The sequence below is a fragment of the Zootoca vivipara genome, chromosome 16 (assembly GCF_963506605.1).
Source record: "Zootoca vivipara chromosome 16, rZooViv1.1, whole genome shotgun sequence".
In the NCBI taxonomy this organism is placed as follows: domain Eukaryota; kingdom Metazoa; phylum Chordata; class Lepidosauria; order Squamata; family Lacertidae; genus Zootoca; species Zootoca vivipara.
This window is the reverse complement of record NC_083291.1, coordinates 8,641,001-8,664,301: the sequence shown is the minus strand read 5'-3', so window position 1 is coordinate 8,664,301 and position 23,301 is coordinate 8,641,001. Positions and strand designations below refer to the sequence as shown.

The following is a 23,301-nucleotide window of genomic DNA, read 5'->3' as shown; positions in this document are numbered from 1 at the left end:
GTGCAAGTTGTGGTGCATTAATCGGTATAATAGTTTGATAAAGGACATTTATTAAATTCAGAAACATTTGGGGCAGGGTGGGTTCTTTTTCCATTTTTTACAGATACAATTGAGACCACATTGTAGAATTAATGGTGGAAGAAATAAGATATGCATTGACTGGAAAATGAAAATTGTTTCTGATCGAGAGCTGAAGCCCTTCATATATCTTTCAGAATTGCTTCTAATAGTAACTCACGAGGGGACAGAAAACATCTCCAAAGTGGGCCACTCTTCATGCAGTGACTCTGAAGTTTCTGATACTTTAGGGTTTTTTTTAAAACTTCTAAGAGAACTCCCTGTTTTAAGTTGTGAACGTTAATTCAGGGCTCTTGGAATGCCTATACAAATATTATCAGTGCAGGTGTTCCAGCTTTCCAGCGGTGATACAGTTATCCATAACAATGAAGTATTGAGGAAAGCGGTGACTTCAGGGTTGTCCCTATAGGCGGAATTAGTCTTACATTAGATTTTGGCCTTAAAGCTAAACTCCTTGCCTCTGGAACTGCCACACACTGTTCAGTCACTTTTCATGGAGAATGAAGATTGTTTCATGGTCACATTGTCATAGTTCATTGCTTCCTGTTGCATTTTTCCCAACCATGTTTTGTGACTTTTTATCATTAGTAAAGCACAAATTGCATGCAGCTCCACCCTGTCCTGTGTGTGAACACACAAAAGACTATTGAGGCCTCAAATGGTCCTTGTGCTTAAACGTTTTCCTTATTCTCGGTTCATGCACCTTTTAATGCTTCTTGTTGGTTGCTGCCAGGAAATTAGTGATGAATAGCCTTTCTTAATTACCTCGGTGTCAGTTTCTGTATCCACAGAGGAGACTATCTTTGATCACTTGTTTCTTCTCATTTTTCTCCCAGTTGTTTATAGCACAACAGTATTATTTTGCAATTTTAAAGAAGTAAGAGGACACCAGTAATTAACATGAACAAGTGCTGGCAAAATTAAGAAGCTATTCACCATTAATCCCTACCTCCCCCACCCCACCCAGTTCAACAGCAAGGAATTTGAGATCTTCAGGCAGGAAACCTATAGTTAACATTGGAAAGGGTATTTTCTGAATGGGACTTCTCACAGTGTTGGCACTGATAAAAGTATTGATGACTGAAATAGTGGTATGTGTGAAAAGGACCAAGGGGTCTTGGTTGAATACAAGCTTAACATGAGTCAAGAGCAGGCATCCCCAAACTTCGGCCCTCCAGATGTTTTGGACTACAATTCCCATCTTCCCCGACCACTGGTCCTGTTAGCTAGGGATCATGGGAGTTGTAGGCTAAAACATCTGGAGGGCCGCAGTTTGGGGATGCCTGGTCAAGAGTGTGATGCAGAAGCAAAAACAGCTAATGCTATTCTAGGCTGCATCAACAGACGTATAGTGTTCAGATCAAGGGAAGTAATGGGACCATTCTATTCTGCCTTGGTCAGACCACACTTGGAATACTGTGTCCAATTCTGGGCACCGTAATTTAAGAAGGATGTTGACAAGCTGGAACATGTGCAATGGTGCCTGCCACTTTAGAGGTGCCCGAGCGCAGCTCCAGCGTGCTCCAGCTGAAAAAAAAAAGCTTTGCCCACTGGGTATATAAAGGGCAAGGTGGTCTCTCAAGTAACCTTTCAGCATCTTCTATCATATGTAGTGTCCGACGTCTGGAACAGAGTATGGTGAAAGAAACTAAAAGAAAGTAACATGAGCCCAGATTGGCCACTATTCCAACGATAATGTAGCAAACCTCACACATAAATGCTATCTGCAGGGCTGAAGAGAGGCAGCACCGTTTCTGACCACTATCATTTTGCATTATGAAAGTCTGGCTCTAGAGAACATACTTCAAGGGCGTACCTCCAACCAGGGCCAGTGCGTCCATTTAGGCGAACTAGGCAGCTGCCTAGGGCGCCAAAATGGAGGGGGCACTGGCAAGCCTGCCCGCCGCCCGCCGGTGCCGCCTCCACTGCGCCTGTCACCTGTTGAGCAGCTTCAGGCTGCTATCCTGAGGCACGTGCTTGCCTTCGGAGAGCGGCCTGAAGCCGCTCAACAGCTGACAGGCACAGTGGAGACCAAAGCTCCAGAGGCGCACTTCGCCACACCTCTCAGCTGTTTTTAATTTATTTTTGTTTGTTTTTGTTTTTGTTTTCTACTTTTTATTTTTCTACTTTTTTCTATTTTTCTATTTTCTATTTTCTATTTATTTTTTATTAATTCTATTTTCTATTTATTAATTTTATTAAGTTTATTAATTGGGGGGGGCAGAAGGTGATCTTGCCTAGGGCGCAAAAAACCCTAGCACCGGCCCTGCCTCCAACAACTCCTTCCAAAAGCAGTACCTGTAGGTGATGATACCATTTACCCAATGAGGCCTAGAAAACTTAAGGAAGGGTGCCGATGAATCTGTAGTAAAAGCTTTAGAAGATGCTTAAGAATGTTTACATTTTGTTCTATTGCACAAACCAATTTCAGCTGAGAGAGAGAGAGAGAGAGAGAGAGAGAGAGAGAGAGAGAGAGAGAGAGAGAGAGAGATGTCTTTTCCTTTCATATGCTGTTCAAATTGAATTCACTAAGCACTGGAAGTTCCATCAACTCAGACTAGTGCATTTTATTATTCTGTGAACCAACAGTGAAGATGATATTTCATGTAAGACTCTCAGTAGAGTCAACTAATGCCACTAAATGCCATTTATATATTTATTTTCTGCAATAGGGTGTGTGTGGCATCTAAATATTGCATTTTTTGCCTTTTGTAAGTTGTGCCTAGCTTCATTATCTAAGTACATTGCATTTAAAGTTTCTTCAGCTGGAATCCTAACATTAACATGAAAATGCCTTGCTAAATAATATTAAATTGCATTTCTAAATGCTGTGAAATCTGCAAGAAAAATGTATTACAAGAATCTGTAATACACAAGAATAAGAATATAAATACACAAGAATAAGAATATATTATGGACAGAATCTGGAAGGTATTTGGGAACAGATTTTGATGACTTCATTGCTTTTCAAATTAACCTTGATCGGGAGGGGGAAAAGCACCTCAAGGGATGCACATGATGTTAATGATATATGACAACAGCATCATCTATAACTAAAATATGAATGAAGGAAGGAGTGCACTTAAGGTCTATTCATTCATGTGATTTAGGTTGAAATCCTCTATATACTATCTTCCTCCTCTCTTACTTATGCTAGTGCAGAGACATACACATGTAATCGCAAATCTTGATTTCCAAATGAAAACTCATTTCTCAATTCTTTTTGCACGGGCAAAAATAAATATTCTGTACAGTTGTCCCTTTACAAAATTTTATTCCTTTGGTTCTAGCGGCCAGACTTATATGTAACTTCAGCTTCTGCAATTAAGGACAAATGTAAATGTCTTTTTCCACAATACAGTTTTCTGTACTGCCCTGAACCTAAGCATAGCCGGAGGCAAGTCCTGATAGTGCACACAGTCCCAAGGGCAACACCAGAGAGTCGTCAGGCCGTCCAAATGGTCAAATACTGGTCCAGGTTCAATAAAACAAGCAAGGTCAGACTCCCGCCTCCAGGGTTGGAACCTGGGGTCCGTCCTGAATTCACAGTCCAGTGGAGTTCCTGAATCAGCCATGCTGTGCTCCATCAACAGAGAAAGTTGAGCAGACAAAGAGTCTCTGTCTTGCTTTCCTTTTATCCTTCGCAAGCTTGATTGAAGCACCTTGATTGATTGTTCCAGCTGAGTAGCTGTGTCTCTCCACTTAACCAAGCGGGTGGCCCTCACCTGCCCTGAACCTAATCTACCTGAGGGACCACAACATCCTCCCAGACCTAATGAGTCCCCTGATCTCCACCTGGCCCCTAGTGAGCTGGGCTGTCTTCCCTTACCTGCCTCAGTCTCCTGGAGTGCACTTCCCCCTGTTCCCAACACCTCAGAGCCTTCCGTGTCTGTGAAGATGGGGAAACCTCTGGTTCTGGTGATCTCCTCTGTCTCCCCTGAACTGTTGAATGCCCCCGCAATGTCCTCTGATGTCCCATGAGTATCTCCTAAGTCCCCAACCTCCCCTTCCCCATCTTCAGCTGGTGTGTACCAGTTGTGGCTACACCCCTTGCCAGGACCTTCTTCCCTTTCCTCTGTGTCATTGCCAATCCATGGCATGTTCTTAGAAAGTCATACACACTCCTCTTACTAGAAGCTTACTAGCATATCTGGGGGGGGGATGAGTGTTCAGATCCCTGGGCTCTCACTTGTGGGCTGCCTCAGGGTTCTGTCCTATCCCCCATGCTGGGTGTTCATCAGTATGCTGATGATACCCAGCTCTACCTCTCTTTCAAATCAGAACCAGTGAAGGCGGTGAAGGTCCTATGTGAGTGTCTGGAGGCGGTTGGAGGATGGATGGTGGCTAACAGATTGAAGTTGAATCCTGACAAGACAAAAGTACTGTTTGTGGGGGACAGGAGGCGGGCAGGTGTGGAGGACTCCCTGGTCCTGAATGGGGTAACTGTGCCCCTGAAGGATCAGGTGCGCAGCCTGGGAGTCATTTTGGACTCACAGCTGTCCGTGGAGGTGCAGGTCAATTCTGTGTCCAGGGCAGCTGTTTATTAGCTCCATCTGGTACGCAGGCTGAGACCCTACCTGCCCGCGGACTGTCTCGCCAGAGTGGTGCATGTTCTAGTTATCTCTCGCTTGGACTACTGCAATGCGCTCTATGTGGGGCTACCTTTGAAGGTGACCTGGAAACTACAACTAACCCAGAATGCGGCAGCTAGACTGGTGACTGGGAGCGGCCGCCAAGACCACATAACACCAGTCCTGAAAGACCTACATTGGCTCCCAGTACGTTTCTGAGCACAATTCAAAGTGTTGGTGCTGACCTTTAAAGCCCTAAACGGCCTCGGTCCAGTATACCTGAAGGAGCGTCTCCACCCCCATTGTTCTGCCCGGACACTGAGGTCCAGCGCTGAGGGCCTTCTGGCGGTTCCCTCGCTATGAGAAGCCAAGTTACAGGGAACCAGGCAGAGGGCCTTCTCGGTAGTGGCACCCACCCTGTGGAATGCCCTCCCACCAGAGGTCAAAGAGAACAACAATTACCGGACCTTTAGAAGGCATCTCAAGGCAGCCCTGTTTAGGGAAGCTTTTAATGTTTGATGGATTTCTGTATTTTAATATTTTGTTGGAAGCCGCCCAGAGTGGCTGGGGGAACGCAGCCAGATGGGTGGGGTATAAATAATATATTATTATTATTATTATTATTATTATTATTATTTATTAAACATTTTTGCTAACTGAATACTTATTTCATTCCTAAACCTGGTATTGACATTCTGCAGCATAGACATAATGTCATGATTCGTGGCATTAATAGTTAGTTAAACACAATGTGATGATAAATTAGGACCTTTGCAGGCAGAATGCTTCCATTCCCTTAACTGTGGTTAATTTTTTTTATATGGAATTTTTCTCCAGGCGCTTTCTACTCTTTCCTCCACAGCCTTTGATGGTAGTGTAGGCTAGGACTGTGACTGTTACTTACTGCATTTAATTCCTGAGTCCCTGGGTCATTCAGTGAGTGTTGTGGTTGGACACAGATTTAAATGGCGGCCTTCCCAGATCCAGCTGGGATTCACAAATGAACAGCTGGATTTCTTCCTCCCTTCCACCAGCCCACTGTTTGCCACATGTCGCCCCTGACCATGGATTGTTTTTATTTCTGCATTGAGCTTAACTATGGTTGGTGCTAGCCAGGATGAGCCAGAATCCAGCCCGGACACGGAGGTCCTCCTCTGAGGGTCTTCTGCTGGTTCCCTCACTGCGAGAAGCGAAGTTAAAGGGAATCAGGGTTCTTCTCAGTAGTGGCACCCCTCGTATGGAACACCCTCCCTTCAGATGTAAGGAGATAAAGAACTACAGTGGTACCTTGGGTTAGAGACGCTTCAGGTTACAGACTCCACTAACCCAGAAATAGTACCTCGCCAGGGCCGGCTCTAGGTAGACCCCTGGTCGCATGGTGTGCCAGGGCGCCGGGCCGGTAGGCAGGGCGCCGTGCGGTGAAACCGCGCTGAAACCATGCAGCGCCCTGTGAGGGCAGAGGCACCAGAGCGATCTCCGCCCCTCAGCGCCAGGGCGACCGACCTGCTCGAGACTGCCCTGTACCTCGCGTTAAGAACTTTGCTTCAGGATGTGTTAAACGGGCACTATGCTAACTGCTTAAATCATGTAACTATTTTAACAGTTAAAAACAGTTTCTTTTTTTATTTAAAGAAGTTTTTGGGTGTGGGTTGACTTGCAGTCTGTTGATGTCGTAATGAGTTAAGTGTCGTAGATTGCTTACTTTTTTTCTGTACTGACTGTAGCATTTAAAAAATATGTTGCAATAAAAAATCATTAATTTGATGGAGAAAGTGCCTTATTGTTGACCGTCATTTGATACGTGATGGGGGGAAATGGTAATATTCATATCTCAAATGCCTCATAATCTTTATTTTGTGTCTGTTTTCGTTTAAAAAGAATTAGTGGGGACAACAATATCGGTAACTAAAAATTCATTTTTAAAAATCTGATGTTGACGTCCTCTTCTTGTTAAGAATAAACAGTAGTGAGATTTACAACTACGCCATGCATTTCCACTCAGTAGTAAGCCCCATTGAGTTGAATGGTACCTACTCCTAGCTAAGTGTAACAGAGGTTTTTCCTGAACTGAGAATGAGGCTGCAAGTTGTGTGGAACTCTAAAGAGGCTTACTACTTAATATAAAAGTGCTGGCATTATTGTAATTTATAGCGCACTCCTGTACATTTCTATTCTGAAGCAATACCCGTGGGACTGACTCCTGGATAACTGTAACTGAGGTTGTCATGAAATGACACTGAATTTTATTTTTTTGTAGTTCCTAGGACTTAATACATTTTTCTTTTTAAAAAATCAGCCTGTCAATAAGTTACATTAATCTTGTTTACAGTTATCTTTCTGTTTTCTCCCTTCTCTCTCTCTTTTTCCTCTCCTACCCCAAAGCTACTTAAAGAGATAGCACGGAAACGCCGAAGTGTTCGTTTGGGGAGAGAAGCAGATTTAAAGCCATATATTGCAGCACACTTTGAAGTTCTTCCTACTGAGTTCACCCTGGGGGATAAGAAACAGTATGGTGGTTTTGAAAACAAGCAGCTCCAAAACGGCCAAGAATATGTTGTCTTTATTTTAGCTGTTATGGAACACTCGGAATCTGTAAGTTGACTGCAAGTTTTATGTTGTTCCTAAAAATGTACCTCTCCGGTGCCTCCACAGCATTCGAGCCAACGCTTGACATTTCTGTTCCTTTCATAATATTAATTGCATACTGTGAGAAATGAGGCTTTTCCCTTCACTTCTTTGAATGACTTCTCCAGTTTTGGATAAGTCTCTCTACATAAAAGTAAAGATCCTTTTCACATACCCAGCAATGTGTATAAGTTCAGTACACATGGATGCAGCATGTTTGCGTGCCTAAATTGCCTTATGAATTGCCTTTACTGTATTCCAATATGTTCATGCAAGATATACAGTGGTACCTCAGTTTATGAACACAATTGGTTCTGGAAGTCTGTTCATAAACTGAAGCGTTCATAAACTGAAGCGAACTTTCCCATTGAAAGTAATGGAAAGTGGATTAATCCGTTCCAGACGGGTTCGCGGAGTACTCAACCTGAAGCGTACTTAACCCGAAGCATGGGTGTGATTGGTTCCGGAAGTCTGTTCATAAACTGAAGCGTTCATAAACTGAAGCGAACTTTCTCATTGAAAGTAATGGAAAGTGAATTAATCCGTTCCAGATGGGTCTGCGGCGTTCGTAAACCGAAAATTCGTAAACTGAGGTGTTCATAAACCGAGGTTCCACTGTATGTGATTTCTTCCACCCCCACCCCTCCTTGCACACATGCAGGGCAGGATTTAGGTTGGATGAGGCCCTGAGCTACTGAAGGTAATGGGGCCCTTCATATGTCCAGCTGTCCTTTGTCAACAACAAATTGCCGCTGATTTTTTGTGTGTGTTGAATAGATGCTATGTGGTAATTTATGGACCTAATAGGTATCTAAAACCATTGGTACATAACAAAATCACCAGTCCATGCAGAATGTAGGCACCCTATATATAAAAAGAGCAAACCAGTGATATTTTAGGGAACAGGCTAGCAGGCGGGGCCCATTAATTACATCATAGGAGCCTACACAACACAAAACACTGTTGCTGTATGTAAGTTCTGTTTTATTTGTTTTTTATCTTATATTTTGGAAATGTACATCCCGGTTTTTTCCCCTTTTAATTTTTTAGGGCCCCCTCAAGAGAGTGGGGCCCTAAGCTTGTTTAGCTTATACGCAATTCTGGCACTGCACAAATGCATGTACTGTAAAAGGTTAATGGTTATGCATTAACACTACGAACGAGTTGCCATATAGATATGATCAGGGGAGTCAACAGGATTTTCTGGGTTCAATACACTGTCTGTGGACTGGACCTTCCAAAACACTTGCAAAAGGGGACACACATCTGCATAAAATTTGCATAGACTTGTGTCTTATGCAAATTTCTGCCCTCTTTTGCAGATGTAGTGGAGGGCCTCAAAACAAATTGGGGAACACACATGTAATAAAATGTATGAGAAACAGAATGTGAACAGGTGAAGCTTTCCCCATGATTTTATTGCCAAACTAGAAATGGCTTATGCTGTTGAATTTCTGCCTGTTCCACAACTGTTAAAGGCCCAAGAACCCCATTTACACACACACACACACACACACACACACCACACACCACACACCACACACCACACAGTGCAAGTGCAAAACCACAGCCTAGGCTGCATGGAAGCACCATTAAACACAAAGAGACTTACTTCTGAGTAGGCATGTATAGCATTGTACTGTAAGTTAACTACACAGTGCATTCTTATTGAGTGCCTGGTCTTTAGCCATGTCTCAACCTCTTTGCAAAGTTTTCACATTTTGCATTTGCTGTGCGACTGGGGTTGGGTCCTTTAACATCCACTCGCACTTATTACGTGTTAGTACTTCCGCAAAATAAGTTACAATATGACCTTGAACCCACCGCAGGAAAGATGCGTCCTAGTTGCTAGGGAGAAATGAAGATAAGACTAGAGAGATTCCAAGAACTAGAAAATGAGGCAGAAGCAGGAAAACTGCACCAAAGGGAGGGCAAAACAGCAGATCTTTAGAACCCCAGGGATTCTTATCACTTGGTTTCCAAGCAACTGACTCATCAATCACAGCTCTGACTTCACTCATTACTTAAACACACTGAAAGGCAGGAGAAGCCATATTACAGAAATCGCTTTGAATGGTAGCTGCATATTTTGTTTCATAACTTCCTTTCAAGGAGAGCTAGAGACTTAGGGGTTTTTTAAAAATAAAAAAGGAAAGCTCAGAATGTGGGGATGCTGGTAGTTGTGTGCCAAGCACACGAGTATCACCTATTCCAGGTGTCTATGACCCTGGCGGGTGCCTATATTCCTAACTTCGTGGAGGGTCCAAGAGAACCAAACTGCACATTGACTTGGCTCACATTTCTGGGTATGTTGGATCACTATCAACATCTTAACCATCACTGTTCATATCCTGTGCAAGTCATAAGGTTTGCTTCTTGAAATCTCTGATCGGTGCTACTGAGGCGTGAGCTTCACAGTGGAGTCTTATCATGCCTTTGAAAGAAGGCTTTTCTTGCCGCGAGACATATTGCTCAGTCAGTGGTGCTCATTGGCAAACATCTTTGGAAAAGAGGGAACTAATCAAGGACATGCTCAGCTAGTTTCTTTAATTATAGTAATTTGCCACTGACTTTATCAGTGAAATGTAGCAGAGTTGGAAAATAATGTAACAAAAAGGAGAATTCCTGAGGTGATCTAAATAATGAGTTGTGCTTTCCCTCTTATGCAATCCATCTCTTTCTTATGTCCCTTTTATGCTTGAGTTGTTTTAACTGCATGTAATACAGTTTTAAAAAATAATTAAGCACAAATGGAAAGAGGATTGTGGGAAGGTGTAGCAGCAGACATTAACATTTTTACATACAAGTGTCTTCCTAATTGGCTCTTAAACCTGTCATGTGTGTGTGCTGGGCTGAACCTATTGAGATTAATTAATTCTAGTCAAAGGCTTGTTTCCTGGTGGGTTTTTTCTGTGAGTTTTGTCTAAGTGCAAGAGGGGCTTTTGTTTAGTCTACTTTTATGCTTATACAGTGCACTTATTTGGTGTCCCTTTTCTACTTTTATCTTGAAACTGGCCCAAAGCTTTGAATAAAAGCTTTGAGTATGAAATGGACAAAGCCCAATACACCCAGCTTCAGTTAATAAGAAACCTATTTTTTAAAAAAAATGGTACTGTACTGTTAATTACGAATCTTTCCCCCCTCTAGACCATGTATGCAACCAGCCCATATTCTGAAACGGTTGTATCAGTGGATCTTAACCCCCAGCCAATTACAGATGAAGAAGAAGGCTTGATTTGGGTTGTAGGACCAGTTCTTGCAGTTGTGTTTATCATCTGTATTGTTATAGCTATACTCCTTTACAAAAGGTAAGTTTACAAAATAGTTTATAGGCTTTAGATATGTTAGTCATTCCTGGGGTAGAAAGAAATGTGATTCCTTTTACAGATACCTTTCTCATCAGTTTCATCAGTTACGGATACCTTTCTCACCTGAGCTGTTATGTTTCGGATACGCAAAATCCTTCTATCACATGCCATGGTTTTTCATGAGCATTTTTTCCCCCTTCAAATAATATTTATTGATTTTCAAACATTTCAAAATACAAAAATTCACAAAAAGCAAAAACAAAATGCAAAAATAAAAATAAAACACAGACAAAAAAGAAAAAAAAATCAATTCTTACATTAACTTGACATTGTGGACTTCCTCGATTCCCCCCACACTGGGTCCATTTTTAAATCTAAATTAAGCAATGTTCATTTATCATCTTATATCATTCCTACACAATTTTTGGTTTTTCAGGAGCGTTTGGCTATGTATAGACTTCTGAGAGGCCTGGAAGTCTCTTCTTAGATCTCTGTAGAGATGCAAGCTAAAAATAGGATGCAATAATTTCACAAGTTTGAGTTGCCCCCTTGGCAGTGTAACCCTTCTGTTGGAACCAAGGGCTAAGTGAGAAAGTTTAGGGATTGTTTTCTTTCTCACTTCCGGTTGAACGCGCCATTGCCAGGACGAGAGTTTCTTTCCGAGAAAGAAACTCCAGTGCTTTGAAGTTTGGGGGCACTGCAAGAGCGTTGCAGACCCCTTTAAAACTCCAGATTGGGTGTTCTGGAGGCTTGGAGACCCAGCGGGTGCTCTTTGCGACTCCCACTCCCCTAGTAAAACCCCTTTGAGGGAGCTGAGAGTGAGGGGGGTGGAAGGCGTGAGCACTGTGGATTTACCACTAACTTCATTGCGCAAAGCTCTGTGTCCTGTCCTTGGGTCTGCAGTCAATTTTCCAAAGAAAAGGAATAAAAAGCCACGAAAAGACTGTGAGTAGATGAGATTTGGAATTAATTTGGAGCTATTTGGGCTAGGAAAGGGTGCTCAAACAAGGAAGTCAATCCCTTTCTCGGAAGTGCTTTGAGCAGCAGCAGCAACAAAACCGAAGCCATTGCCTTTGTTCTTGATTGATAAATTCCTTTAAGGATTAAAGCAACTACCCCCTCTTTTCAGCAGGGAAAGGAGGGTGGTAAGAGACTGTTTTATGATCCTGAGACGCAATTAATTGGGGACTATTTAGCACCTTTCTCCTCTGAGGGAGCGGAGCCTCTAGGAAGATTGGTGAGGCATTTAAACTTTTTAGAGACTCTAAAGCAGGGGTCCCCAGACTTACCGGCGTTTGGGCCGGTTCCCACCACGCCGATCGCGCGGCGGGCCGGAGGGCGGGGGAGTGCGTGCCCGTGCGCATGCGCACGGGCGCTTACTGGCACGGCGGCGCGCTTCCAGGGTGGAAAAAGTGCCGAAAATCCGTTGTGCGCATGCGTATGGGCCTCCCCCGACCCGGAAGTGCACCAGAAATGACCTCTTCCGGGTCGGGAGAGGCCCATACGCATGCGCACAAAGGATTTTCGGCGTTTTTTCCCTGACCCGGAAGAGCGCTACCGCGCCGCGCGCCGTAAGAGCGGGCGGCGGGCGGCGCCGCGGGCCGGATTGGGAGGCCAATTGGGCCGCATCCGGCCCCCGGGCCGTAGTCTGGGGACCCCTGCTCTAAAGGTTGAAACAAAGTATTACTGTTTCCTAACAGACTGATAGAAAGTATCGGCAAGTGTTACAAAGAGAGAACTCTTACATAGCCTCATTCCTAAGTAATTACAAACTGGGAAGAACAATTTAGCAAGTTGAACAGACTTTTTAAAGTGACTGTTAAAAGTGAAACTGTTGCTTAAGGTATTACTCTGCCAGCCATTCCCTGTTGTTTTGAGAACTGCTTGAGACTTTGAGCTAGGAGAGCAGCTTTTTGCCAGCCTTGAAATTGTTTACAAATGGCAAGTGGAACAAGAAAAGCAGAGGAGAGGAAAGATTCAAGGGCAGAGGAGTCTGTTATGCTATTGCTTTTGGAAATCAGAGGGGATATTGCCGGCTTAAAACAGGACTCTGCTCAAATTAAGCAGGAGGTTTCAGGAGTGAAAAAAAGAGGCAAATAAAATAAATGAGAAATTGGAAAATTTACATAAAGACCTTGGAAATCTTAAGGTAGAAGTGGATCAGACCAAATCTGAAGGGTCCAAGTTAGATATAAGAGTTAATGTACTGGAAGAAACAAGTACAAGAACTGAGGTCAGATTATCAGGAGTGGAAAGAAGTCATTTGACAGCACATGATTCAATCGCCTATCTACAATTGAGAGACAAGGAATCACATTTGAGGTAATTATAGACTCTGGGCTCACTGATCTTTGGGGATGGCATTAGAGCTTAACTTCAAAATGTGGTAAGCCAAACCTGCTGTGAGTGAGCACCTGCACCAAAGTCCGGCCCTGATCGGCACAACTGAACTACCTCCTGTGGCTACATTTGCTCTCCTAGTTTATCCTATTCTCACAGATCATAATATTATCATAATATTTATTCTAATCAATTCATCTCTCTTAAAGCATGGGTAGAGAACTGTTTCCAGCCAGAAGGCCAGGTGTTTAGCTTTCCCCACCCCTGTGGGTGATTGTGTAAGGAGGATGGAACTACCTGCCTGTCCACCAGCTGGTGTCTCCATGACATCACGTGAAGCATTTTGCTTTGCCCACGTAGTTTGAAATCAGACTGCAGTGACAAAAGCAGAGGGCTCTGCAAATTGATGAGCAGAAGCTAATCTTTGGTACCTGCGAAGCCCTGTCTATTGGCCTGTGTGGTTGGGTTTCAAACCACACAGGGAAAATGAGGAGGGTTTGCTGATCATTGGTGCCTGCAAACCTTGCTTTCAGCAGACAGCTGCATCTTCACCTGCTCCATACTTGATGTCACATATTGCATCAGGTGTGGGACAAGAAAGTGACAATGGAAGCTGAATTGAGACCTCTTCAGGACCTTATTCAGCTCACAGGCCAGAGTTTCCGCAATGCTACTGCATACCCTACAACAGGACCCCATCTTCTTCCAGGTCCAAAATCCCCTGAGAGTCATGTGATCCACGCAGGATCGTGGACCCAGGAAAAGTGTGTTTTGGGATGCCATACAAGATCCCAGATCCGGAATAAAATGCTTTTGGGGGGAGTTGAGATCTTGGCCTAAAATTTCACGAGAGCAACCTTCCCAGAATGGCTGCCCTTCTCTTGCAGGGAAAAATGTGATGTACCAGTACTTGTTTTTTCGGGGAAGTTGACGGGTATGCTACTCTGAGGTGATTAGTGGTTGTTTTGGAATCTTTGCTACCAAGAGATTTTTAAGAGTAAAAATAAAAAGTGTAAACGGCTGTAATTTTATAAATGCAGCTCAAATTTTATTTTTATTTTTTGAAATAATGCATTTGTTGGATCTCTCTCTCTCTCTCTCTGTATGTGTGTGTGTATATATATATATATATATATATATATATATATATATATATATATATATATATATATATATATATCCAAAGATTCGGTTTTCTTTTCTCCCAAAAGTAATATATTTCCAAATAAGATATTTTAATGACCTGTATGTTTCAATAGATCATTGTTTTCAATGATGATTCCCCCCCCAATGTTTTTAGCTGCTTCTATTTTCTTTGTAAGCCGCCTTGAGTTCCTGTCAGGGAAAAAGGCAAGACATAAATAAATAAAATAATAATAGACTTTCAGTATCTCCTACCTCCTGATATGCTGTATATTGTGGCCTTGGGTTTTTTTCCCTAGAGATGCCTTAAGAAAAGAATGCCTTTGATACAACCTCTGTCTCAAGCAAAACTTATCCAAATGTTGCTTAAGTTTCTTCAGCCATGAAGTACTTCCTTTGAATGTACCCTGTGCCCTCATATTTTTCTATGATTAGAATTTTTTTTCATGTTTTCATGGGCTGTTACATTCTGCATCCTAATTGCAAAACACCATATTCTATTGTCGTGGTAATTCTTTTGCCATTGGCCGACTAACATTTAACCTTTTCCCCTCCTTTTCTGCTGCATAATAATGGAGCAGTAAACCTGACAGGTGAGAAGTGAAGAACAATTGCTCCCTGACTGGGAAACTTAGAAAACCAATGTACATAAAATGTCTCGGTAGGACAGTGCAGGTTTTGCATGCAAATGATGCCAGGTGCACCGCCCAATCATCTCCTGACAGGGCTTTCTCGTGCCTGAAATCCTGGAGAATTGGTGCCAGTCATTGTAGATAAAATACAAAATTAGATAGCCATAGGAACATAGGGAGCTGCCTCGCTGGTCCATCTCTGGACCACTCTGTATCGTCCACTCTGATTGGCAGAAGCTCACCAGGGTTTCAGGCAGAGTTCTCTCCCAGGCCTACCTGGATATGCCTGGAATTGAACTGAAGACCTTTTATATACAACGCAGATGCTCTACCACTGAGCCACAACCCTTCCTAAATTGTCTTATGCAGTATGATGCAGCTTTATATTTCCCTAACCTGGTTGGCAAACATTATGTATAACAAACCAATCTAAATAAACAGGGCCAGGTACATAAGAAGCGAAGATGCCTTAAAACAGCTTTCAAAATCGAATGTTTCCTTTTTTAGAGATAATAGTGTCAACTCTTTTTAATATTTCATGTTGGCCTTCTCTATCATAGAATCAATTTTGCAAGAAGACTTGGACTTCTTCCAAAGTGGTGCTATTCAGGAAACACAGCTGCAGAGGAACTGGCCAGTTATTGACTATCAACCTCCTTTAGTTCCATGTTTAGTTGGGAGGTGCTACTGAAGAAGGAGCTCTTTCTTTTCTATAAATAATCCTAGGAAAACCCCAGTTTTACTTTGTTGTAAAGTACTACATGCATGAAGATTTCCTACTTCATATATCATATTAATTCCAAACAATGTGGGCCAGATTCAGCTGACGAGTCCTGCCAGCAGAAGCCCTCGGAAGGAGCCGAAGCTAGGGCAATAGGGCTTCCCTGCATCTCCTCCTCTTTTACACCCCCTAATTGTCCCTGTGGGTGCCAATAAAACCCCTATACTGTATAGTAGCATGCAGGGGAAGAAGAGGTTAGATCTTCCATCAGGCTAGCAGAAAATGCTTGCACTGATGGAGCGATCTGCTTAGCAGTCCATTGACCTCCTCCCCCAGTTTCTGTATGCAGCTTACTCGCTTTAAAATGTTGCATTTTTAAAATGAATCCCACAGAATGTAGTATTCCCATTGCATTCTAAAATACGGAGACGGGGGGCAAAGGACAGGATGAAATATATCTCTTTGTAAATGATGAATTTAACTTCTTAATGACTGTGCTCCCTTTGTCCATGTAGGAAAAGGGCAGAGACGGACTCGAGAAAGAGCAGCATACCCAACAACAAGGAGATTCCTTCCCACCACCCCACAGATCCAGTAGAGCTACGGCGCCTTAATTTTCAGACCCCAGGTAAGATGCAAAACTTCCTCTCTCTCTTTTTGAGTTACGAAAACTCTTTAGTATTTGTCTGTGGTCTGACAATTGTTGTAGGATAAAAATGAGATGGAGAATGCTTAATTAATTCAGAGGTCACCAACATGCTTAGACATGTGGGAACACTTGAAGTGAGTGGACGCTGTGGGTGCCACCTTCTGGGGATTTCTGTTCCCCTTCCACTGTTTTCGCAAGACAAATGCGTCTTGCGATCTGATGGTGACTCGCAAGATGAATTCGTTTTGTGAAAAGTTCATCTTGCAAATCGCGGTTTCCCATAGGAATGCATTGAAATTTAATTAATGCGTTCCTATGGGCAAAAAAAAAAAGAAATTTCAATGCATTCCTATGGGAAACTGCAATTCGCAAGATGAATTTTCTGCAAAACGAATTGACTCGCGGAACGAATTAAATACGTCTTGCGAGGTACCACGGTATATATATATATATATATATGGAGAGTGAGAGAGAGAGAATAAGAAGTTGTGTGCATGCATGCACATTTTGTTGTTTAGTCATTTAGTCGAGTCTGACTCTTCGTGACCCCATGGACCATAGCACGCCAGGCACTCCTGCACATATTTCACTTCTTTTGGGATCTGGACATAAGTTGGCTCTAGTAGAAAAGCACATCAAACCAAAAGAAGAAGTGGGAAAGAGAGTCACTCTTCCAAATTCCTCCTTCAGCTCTATGTACTTTTCATTGGCATAAACCATAACTATCCTAACCGCCTCATGGTCATGGGGGCATTGAGTGGAGTGGGGTGAGGGGGTGTGTCAGACAGGAGAAGGCATGGGCACCACATTGGCAATTCTTGGATTGATTGATTGATTAATTAATTAAATTTATATACCACCTATTACAGGGCTTTTTACAACATAAAAGCAAAAACACGCAATACATAACATAATAGTCGCCACCCCCAAAAAAGAACCCCAAACCATCGCAACACATTTAGATCGTTTAATAAGCAAGAGGCCTTGATGAAAACGAATGTTTTCACTGGTGCATGAATATCTGTAAAGAAGGCACCAAGTGAGCCTTCCTGGGAGAGCATTCCACAAATGGGGAGCCACTGCAGAAAAGGCCTGTTCTCATATTGCCACCTTCCTGACCTTTCATGGCAGAGCACGCAAACCCGGGCAATTTTATGTTGTTCTGGGTCAGTTCATATGGGGAAGTGCGGTACTAGAGCTGTTTAAGGCTTTATAGGTCGAAACAAGCACTTTGAATTGGGCCCGGAAACTAATTGGGAGCCATTGTAGTTGGACCAGGATTGGTGTTATATGCTCGAACTGTATTTCCCTGGTGAGCAAACCTGGCCATTGAATTCCACACCAACTGATGTTTCGAAACCATCTTCAGAGGCAGCCCCATGTTTAACACATTGCAGTAATCTAACCTAGAGCTTACCAGAGCATAGACAACAGAGGTTAGGCTTTTCGCTGTCTAGATATGGGTGCAGCTGAGCCACCAGCTGAAGCCAATGGAAGGCACTCTATGCCACTGAGGCCACCTCAGCTTCAGGTGACAGCAGTCGATCCAGAAGTACCCCTTAGTTTAAAATCCTCTTGAGATGTAAACCTGATTAGTTTTAGCCATGGTGTATGTAGTGTCAATGAAACGTGTAATGTACAGGACGAGCCAAAAATATTACAAAACATGGGAAGAGGAAATGGGTCGACAAAGTGTGTTTGATTAAAGGGGTTGGCTATGTTTGCCTTCATTGGCCTCTACATAGAAATACAGTGGTACCTTGGTTTAAGAACAGCTTAGTTTATGAACAACTTGGATTAAGAACGCTGCAAAACCGGAAATAGATGTTTTGGTTTGTGGACTTTGCCTTGGAAGCAGAACATGTTCCACTTCCTGTTGAGTGTTCCATTTGTAAATTGAGTCCCCCGCTGCTATGGGAAAGCACGCCTTGGTTTAAGAACGCTTTGGTTTAAGAACGGACTTCCGGAACGGATTAAGTTCGTAAACCAAGGTACCACTGTAGCTTTCTGACCACATACTGTAAGTAATGCCTCTGTACTTGCTGATCAATGTAAGATTTAAATTTATCATGCTCTTACAAGAACTCTGTTTTTACTTAGTTCTTTTTCTAAGGGTCAGTTCACTCATGCATGTTCCTCACTCCATGGTTGCAACGTTGAACGATAACTTGCCTGTGTGTAACGACCATAACAGATCAAATCCCACAGGCAGGGCTTTCATGTCACATTACATCAAATCAAACACTCTACTTCTGAATGGAAGCAGTTTCCATATTCAGTGGTGAGTCATTGAAGGAAGATTTACAGTCATGTGTGAATTCGCCATAAGAGTAATAGTTAAGAAGAAAGTCATGGGAATAATTTTACCTTTTGTGGCATCTTTGTTTAAGTAGTTCAGCAGCATTTTCAGAAGAGCTATTGTCCTGCCTGTATGGTTTGCATCTGTATATCTCTGTGTTTCTTTTGTTTGGCACCACCAAATAATTTCAGTGGAAAAAGACAAAAAGACAGAGAAGTTAAGAGTTAAGGGCCTGGTCCATTGTGACTGTGGTAGCAGAAGGGCACACAATCATACAAGCATGAGTATTCACATACCACACACACAAGATCACTCTAGGTTAAATAATTCAAATTTCATTGCAGTGCCTTGTTAAGTGCAAAGGTATAATTTTCCACATCTGCCTCAAATACATATTAAAAGAATAAGAAAAAGCTTTCTCTCTCTCTTCCCCTCTTTTTTCTGATCTATGGTTTACTAGCTTTCTTTAACACATTCCACTCCCATTGAGAATATGAAAGAGCAGTGAACACATGTCAAATGAAGAGCACAGAGGGAACGGAGTCAAGATTCCAACACATTCTTCTCTAGAAAGTGTTGCAAGTTCCCAAGGAGATTTCAGAGGGGGGCTGGACTAACTACAGCTCTATGCTGTAGTAATTCTTTCACCCTCTCTTACCTTTATTCCTTTTACTACCCCATGATGATTTGCAGTGAACCTAACACAATAACTCCACTTCTTCCCTTCTCCTCCTTACGAAGCCAAGAGAATGAGCTGCAACTCAGTGTCGCTGATTGCACAAAATGCTCAGCTCAAACTATGGCTTAACACAAAAGAGCAAACATGCAGGGTCCTGGTGTGAACATCATAGCTGCTGCTGCTGATGCACTTGACTGAAGGAGAGGAAATGTTGTACAAGCCACTCCACTGCAGAGACACTTTTTCTTGGCTTTTCCTAGTCTTCCATGTTGTTGTTTAGTTGTTTAGTTATGTCCGAGTCTTCGTGACCCCATGGACCAGAGCACGCCAGGCACTCCTGTCTTCCACTGTCTCCTGCAGCTTGGTCAAACTCATGTTGGTGGCTTCGAGAACACTGTCCAACCATCTCGTCCTCTGTCGTCCCCTTCTCCTTGTGCCCTCAATCCTTCCCAACATCAGGGTCTTTTCCAGGGAGTCTTCTCTTCTCATGAGGTAGCCAAAGTATTGGAGCCTCAGCTTCAGGATCTGTCCTTCCAGGGAGCACTCAGGGCTGATTTCCTTCAGAATGGATAGCTTTTAACTTCTTGCAGTCTTGCAGACCTCAAGAGTCTCCTCCAGCACCATAATTCAAAAGCATCAATTCTTTGGCGATCAGCCTTCTTTATGGTCCAGCTCTCACTTCCATACATCACTACTGGGAAAACCATAGCTTTAACTATACGGACCTTTGTCAGCAAGGTGATGTCTCTGCTTTTTAAGATGCTGTCTAGGTTTGTCATTGCTTTTCTCCCAAGAAGCAGGCATCTTTTAATTTTATGACTGCTGTCACCATCTGCAGTGATCAAGTAGCCCAAGAAAGTAAAATCTCTCACTGCCTCCATTTCTTCCCCTTCTATTTGGCAGGAGGTGATGGGACCAGTGACCATGATCTTGGTTTTTTTGATGTTGAGCTTCAGACCATATTTTGCGCTCTCCTCTTTCACCCTCATTAAAGGGTTCTTTAATTCCGCCTCACTTTCTGCCATCAAGGTTGTGTCATCAGCATATCTGAGGTTGTTGATATTTCTTCCGGCAATCTTAATTCCATTTTGGGATTCATCCACTCCAGCCTTTCGCATGATGAATTCTGCATATAAGTTAAATAAACAGGGAGACAATATACAGCCTTGCCATACTCCTTTCCCAATTTTGAACCAATCAGTTATTCCATATCCAGTCTTCCATAGTAGATAAAAATAGATCATAAAAATGTTGCTGTATTTCATTGTGTTCAAATTATGCCTATGTGGGTCTATTCATACCAGACAGCAAATAATGCAATATTTATAGGTTCCTAATCCCTGGGCTGATACCACATTTTAACTGTAAACTGATCATTGCCTTCAGAGCTGTGCTTTAAAAATACAGTAGCATGGGAAACGCCTTTTTCTTTCGTCCTCATGAATGTTTGCTTAATTACCCCAGTGTTGCTCTTGTGTGAAAATGGTATTTAAGAGTTTAGGGGGGTGATTTTAAAAAAATAAAAATAAGGTTCTTAATGTGGAGACTTGAATATGCTTGTACAGTGCTTTTTTCTAGAAAAAAAAATGGTGGCAATATTCACCATGGAGTTGCTAGAGTAAGTACCAGCAGAAAAAAGCACTGGGTATAAGTAATAAATTATTATTATTGCTGTAGGCAGCCCATAATAATAAAACATGTACTGGCGTGGGGGGGCAGAGCACTGTGCTTGTGAGGCATTCTAAGCAAGGAATACAGTGGTACCTCGGTTGTCAAACGCAATCCGTTCCGGAAGACTGTTCTACTTCTGAAACGTTCGATTACTGAGGCGCAATGGGCAGTCGGCAAATTCCATTGAGAAAATGGAGAAACGTGCCTCGGAAGCCATTCGACATCCGGGGTACGACGCTCAGGTTCTGAATCATTTGGCTTCTGAGACACTCAGAAACTGAGATTCCACTGCATTCTCATCTTGAGCACCAGGGCCGGCCATATGGCAAGGCTGGGTGGCGCAGGGCGCCAGGGCACTGGGCCACCAGGGGGGCACCGTGCTGCTGAATCAGACAGCCACGCTGGGAAGTGGGGCGGGGGGTGCACCGGGGGGATCTTTGCACCACGGCGCCAGGGCGCCAGATATGCTTGAGATGGCCCTGTTGAGCATATGTGAAGCGCTGCATTGACAACATTAAATGCACAAAAAACCCTCATGCCATTTCAAGTTCAAACCTTTAGCTACTTGCTCTGTTTAAAATGAAATGTCTCCCATGAGCAGAAATTAGATGATGATGATGATTTATTTATTTTTTTAAAAAAAAGCCTTAAAGGAAAATACACACATCCCCAGTTGGAAATAGGTTTCCCACAAGAGTGGGATTCCTGTTCAGTTTTACTGAGCTATAACACTATAACAAATTTAACCCATATAACACTCCATATTAGTGGTTGTCTTCGTCTGCCTTTCGAAGTGTGAATGTAAAGGAATGTGTTCATAAAACACAGAAGACCATGACAGGGAGCTGTAGCAGATCAGAGCTTTCCCATGTGTGTGTTTACTTTAAAGTGTTTACCAGAAGATGTTGGTGTACTCTCGGCGAACACATCTGTAGTAGAAAGTGTGAATCAGACTTTAGGATGTGTTTGCTCTCTTGGTTAAGTATCAGTGGGAGCTGAGCAAATCCGAATATTTAGCTCTCGGCACTGAGGTGCAGTAGATCTTTCATGCATCTCTCTAGGCTGAATTTTGCCAGCTTTCACTGCTGTGCCTTTGTCCTGCTGTGTGTTGCATTGTTCCTTTATATTCATTGTAAAATTGGCATGCTGTCAAGGGGGGGGGGAGAAGACCCGGTTTACTTTTTGTAGGGTTTGAATATCACTGTAATTTTTTAAAAATTATTTGACCTCTAAGCCTCCTTTCAAATATAAATATATTTTCAACGTGGTATTTACAGCATTTCGAAACACAACGTCAAAATTCTAAATTAAAACTTGAAAGAGCAGCAAAACTGTTTCCTTTCAAGCCAGCCATCCCATCCTAAAATTTAAAATTCTAATTAACATCCATGGAAGCAACTTACAGGAACAAAGACAATGACCTACCCTCCTCTTTAAAATCAGACTAATAATAATAATAATAATAATAATAATAATAATAAACCCAGCTTCAGGGCCCTCTTAAAATGAATCTAATCAGGTTTCAGGGGAGTAAGTTCCCTAGATAGGACCCACCACCGAGAAGGCCCAGTTTCTCATGCCTGCTGTCCTAACTTCCCTTACAGATGACCGTAAGCATAGGGCCCGTCTAACGGATCTTAATGCTGAGGTTGGTCCATATGGGCATAGGTAGTATTTTAAGTAACTTGGTTCCAAACAGTTTAGGGTTCAAAGATCGGAACCAGTGCTGCTTTGCTCAGAAGCAAATAACTGCCAGTGCTTTGCTTTGCTAGCATGTGGCAAATCTTCCCATCTGTTTTGACTACATACGAGTTAATACAATATGCTTCTATGACATATATAATTATGGAAATTGTCCATTAAATAATCTTTGTATTTTGCACAGTATTTTGAGTTAACATGGTCTCATGATGAATGGACAGAAAGAGTGGAATTCAACTAAATGGAAATTAATGAACATGACTAAATTCAATCCTTTCATTTCAGGAAGTGTATTCTGAGTAAAACATAGCTGAATACAAACCTATAGACCATGACTGTCAGTTGAAAGCCCATTCACACGCCAATGACTGTATTTGGCATTTATGTGTACTCATACCTTGTTGCCCGCCCCGCCCGCCCCCCCCCAAAAAACCCCTCCTATAAACTGAACAAATATCATCTGTGAGTAGCAATGTGGGGGAATATCACCTGACAGCTGTAAAAAAACAAAACTTTGAAAAAAAAAACCTTGTATGGTGATAATTATTTCCTTTTACGAGATTACTATGGAACATTATTGAAATGCACTTAGTTTGCATTAGCCATAAAATTAAGGAAGCTTTACTCTAGTAATAACCAGATGGTTAATTCTGAAAGTTGTTGGGTTGGGTTTTATATCCCTTCTGTTTTTAAAAAAGAGAAAGATTTCATGCCACCTTTTGATGAGCCTCAAACGTGTAACTGCAGAGGATGCTTTATAAATATAAATGGCAGATCATAGCAGTATCTTTTGGGACGAGTGCTCCTTTCAGCATAGATGCATCAGTATGAAAAGCTAAATCCACCTGAAAAGGGGCTTGATAAGTTTAGAAGTCTTGATTTTT

General features: G+C 42.5%; 1 protein-coding gene across 4 annotated transcripts in view; it reads left to right on the top strand.

Annotated features, from left to right (window-relative positions):
- Positions 1-23,301, top strand: part of PTPRD (protein tyrosine phosphatase receptor type D) — a 376,490-nt gene that overhangs the window by 260,719 nt on the left and 92,470 nt on the right. For all 4 annotated transcript variants that reach the window (XM_035140530.2, XM_060268732.1, XM_035140525.2 and 1 more), the window contains 3 exons: positions 7,032-7,241; positions 10,422-10,582; positions 15,934-16,046. In XM_035140530.2, coding sequence (XP_034996421.2) covers positions 7,032-7,241; positions 10,422-10,582; positions 15,934-16,046 — 484 coding nt within the window. The remainder of the gene's footprint in view (positions 1-7,031; positions 7,242-10,421; positions 10,583-15,933; positions 16,047-23,301) is intronic.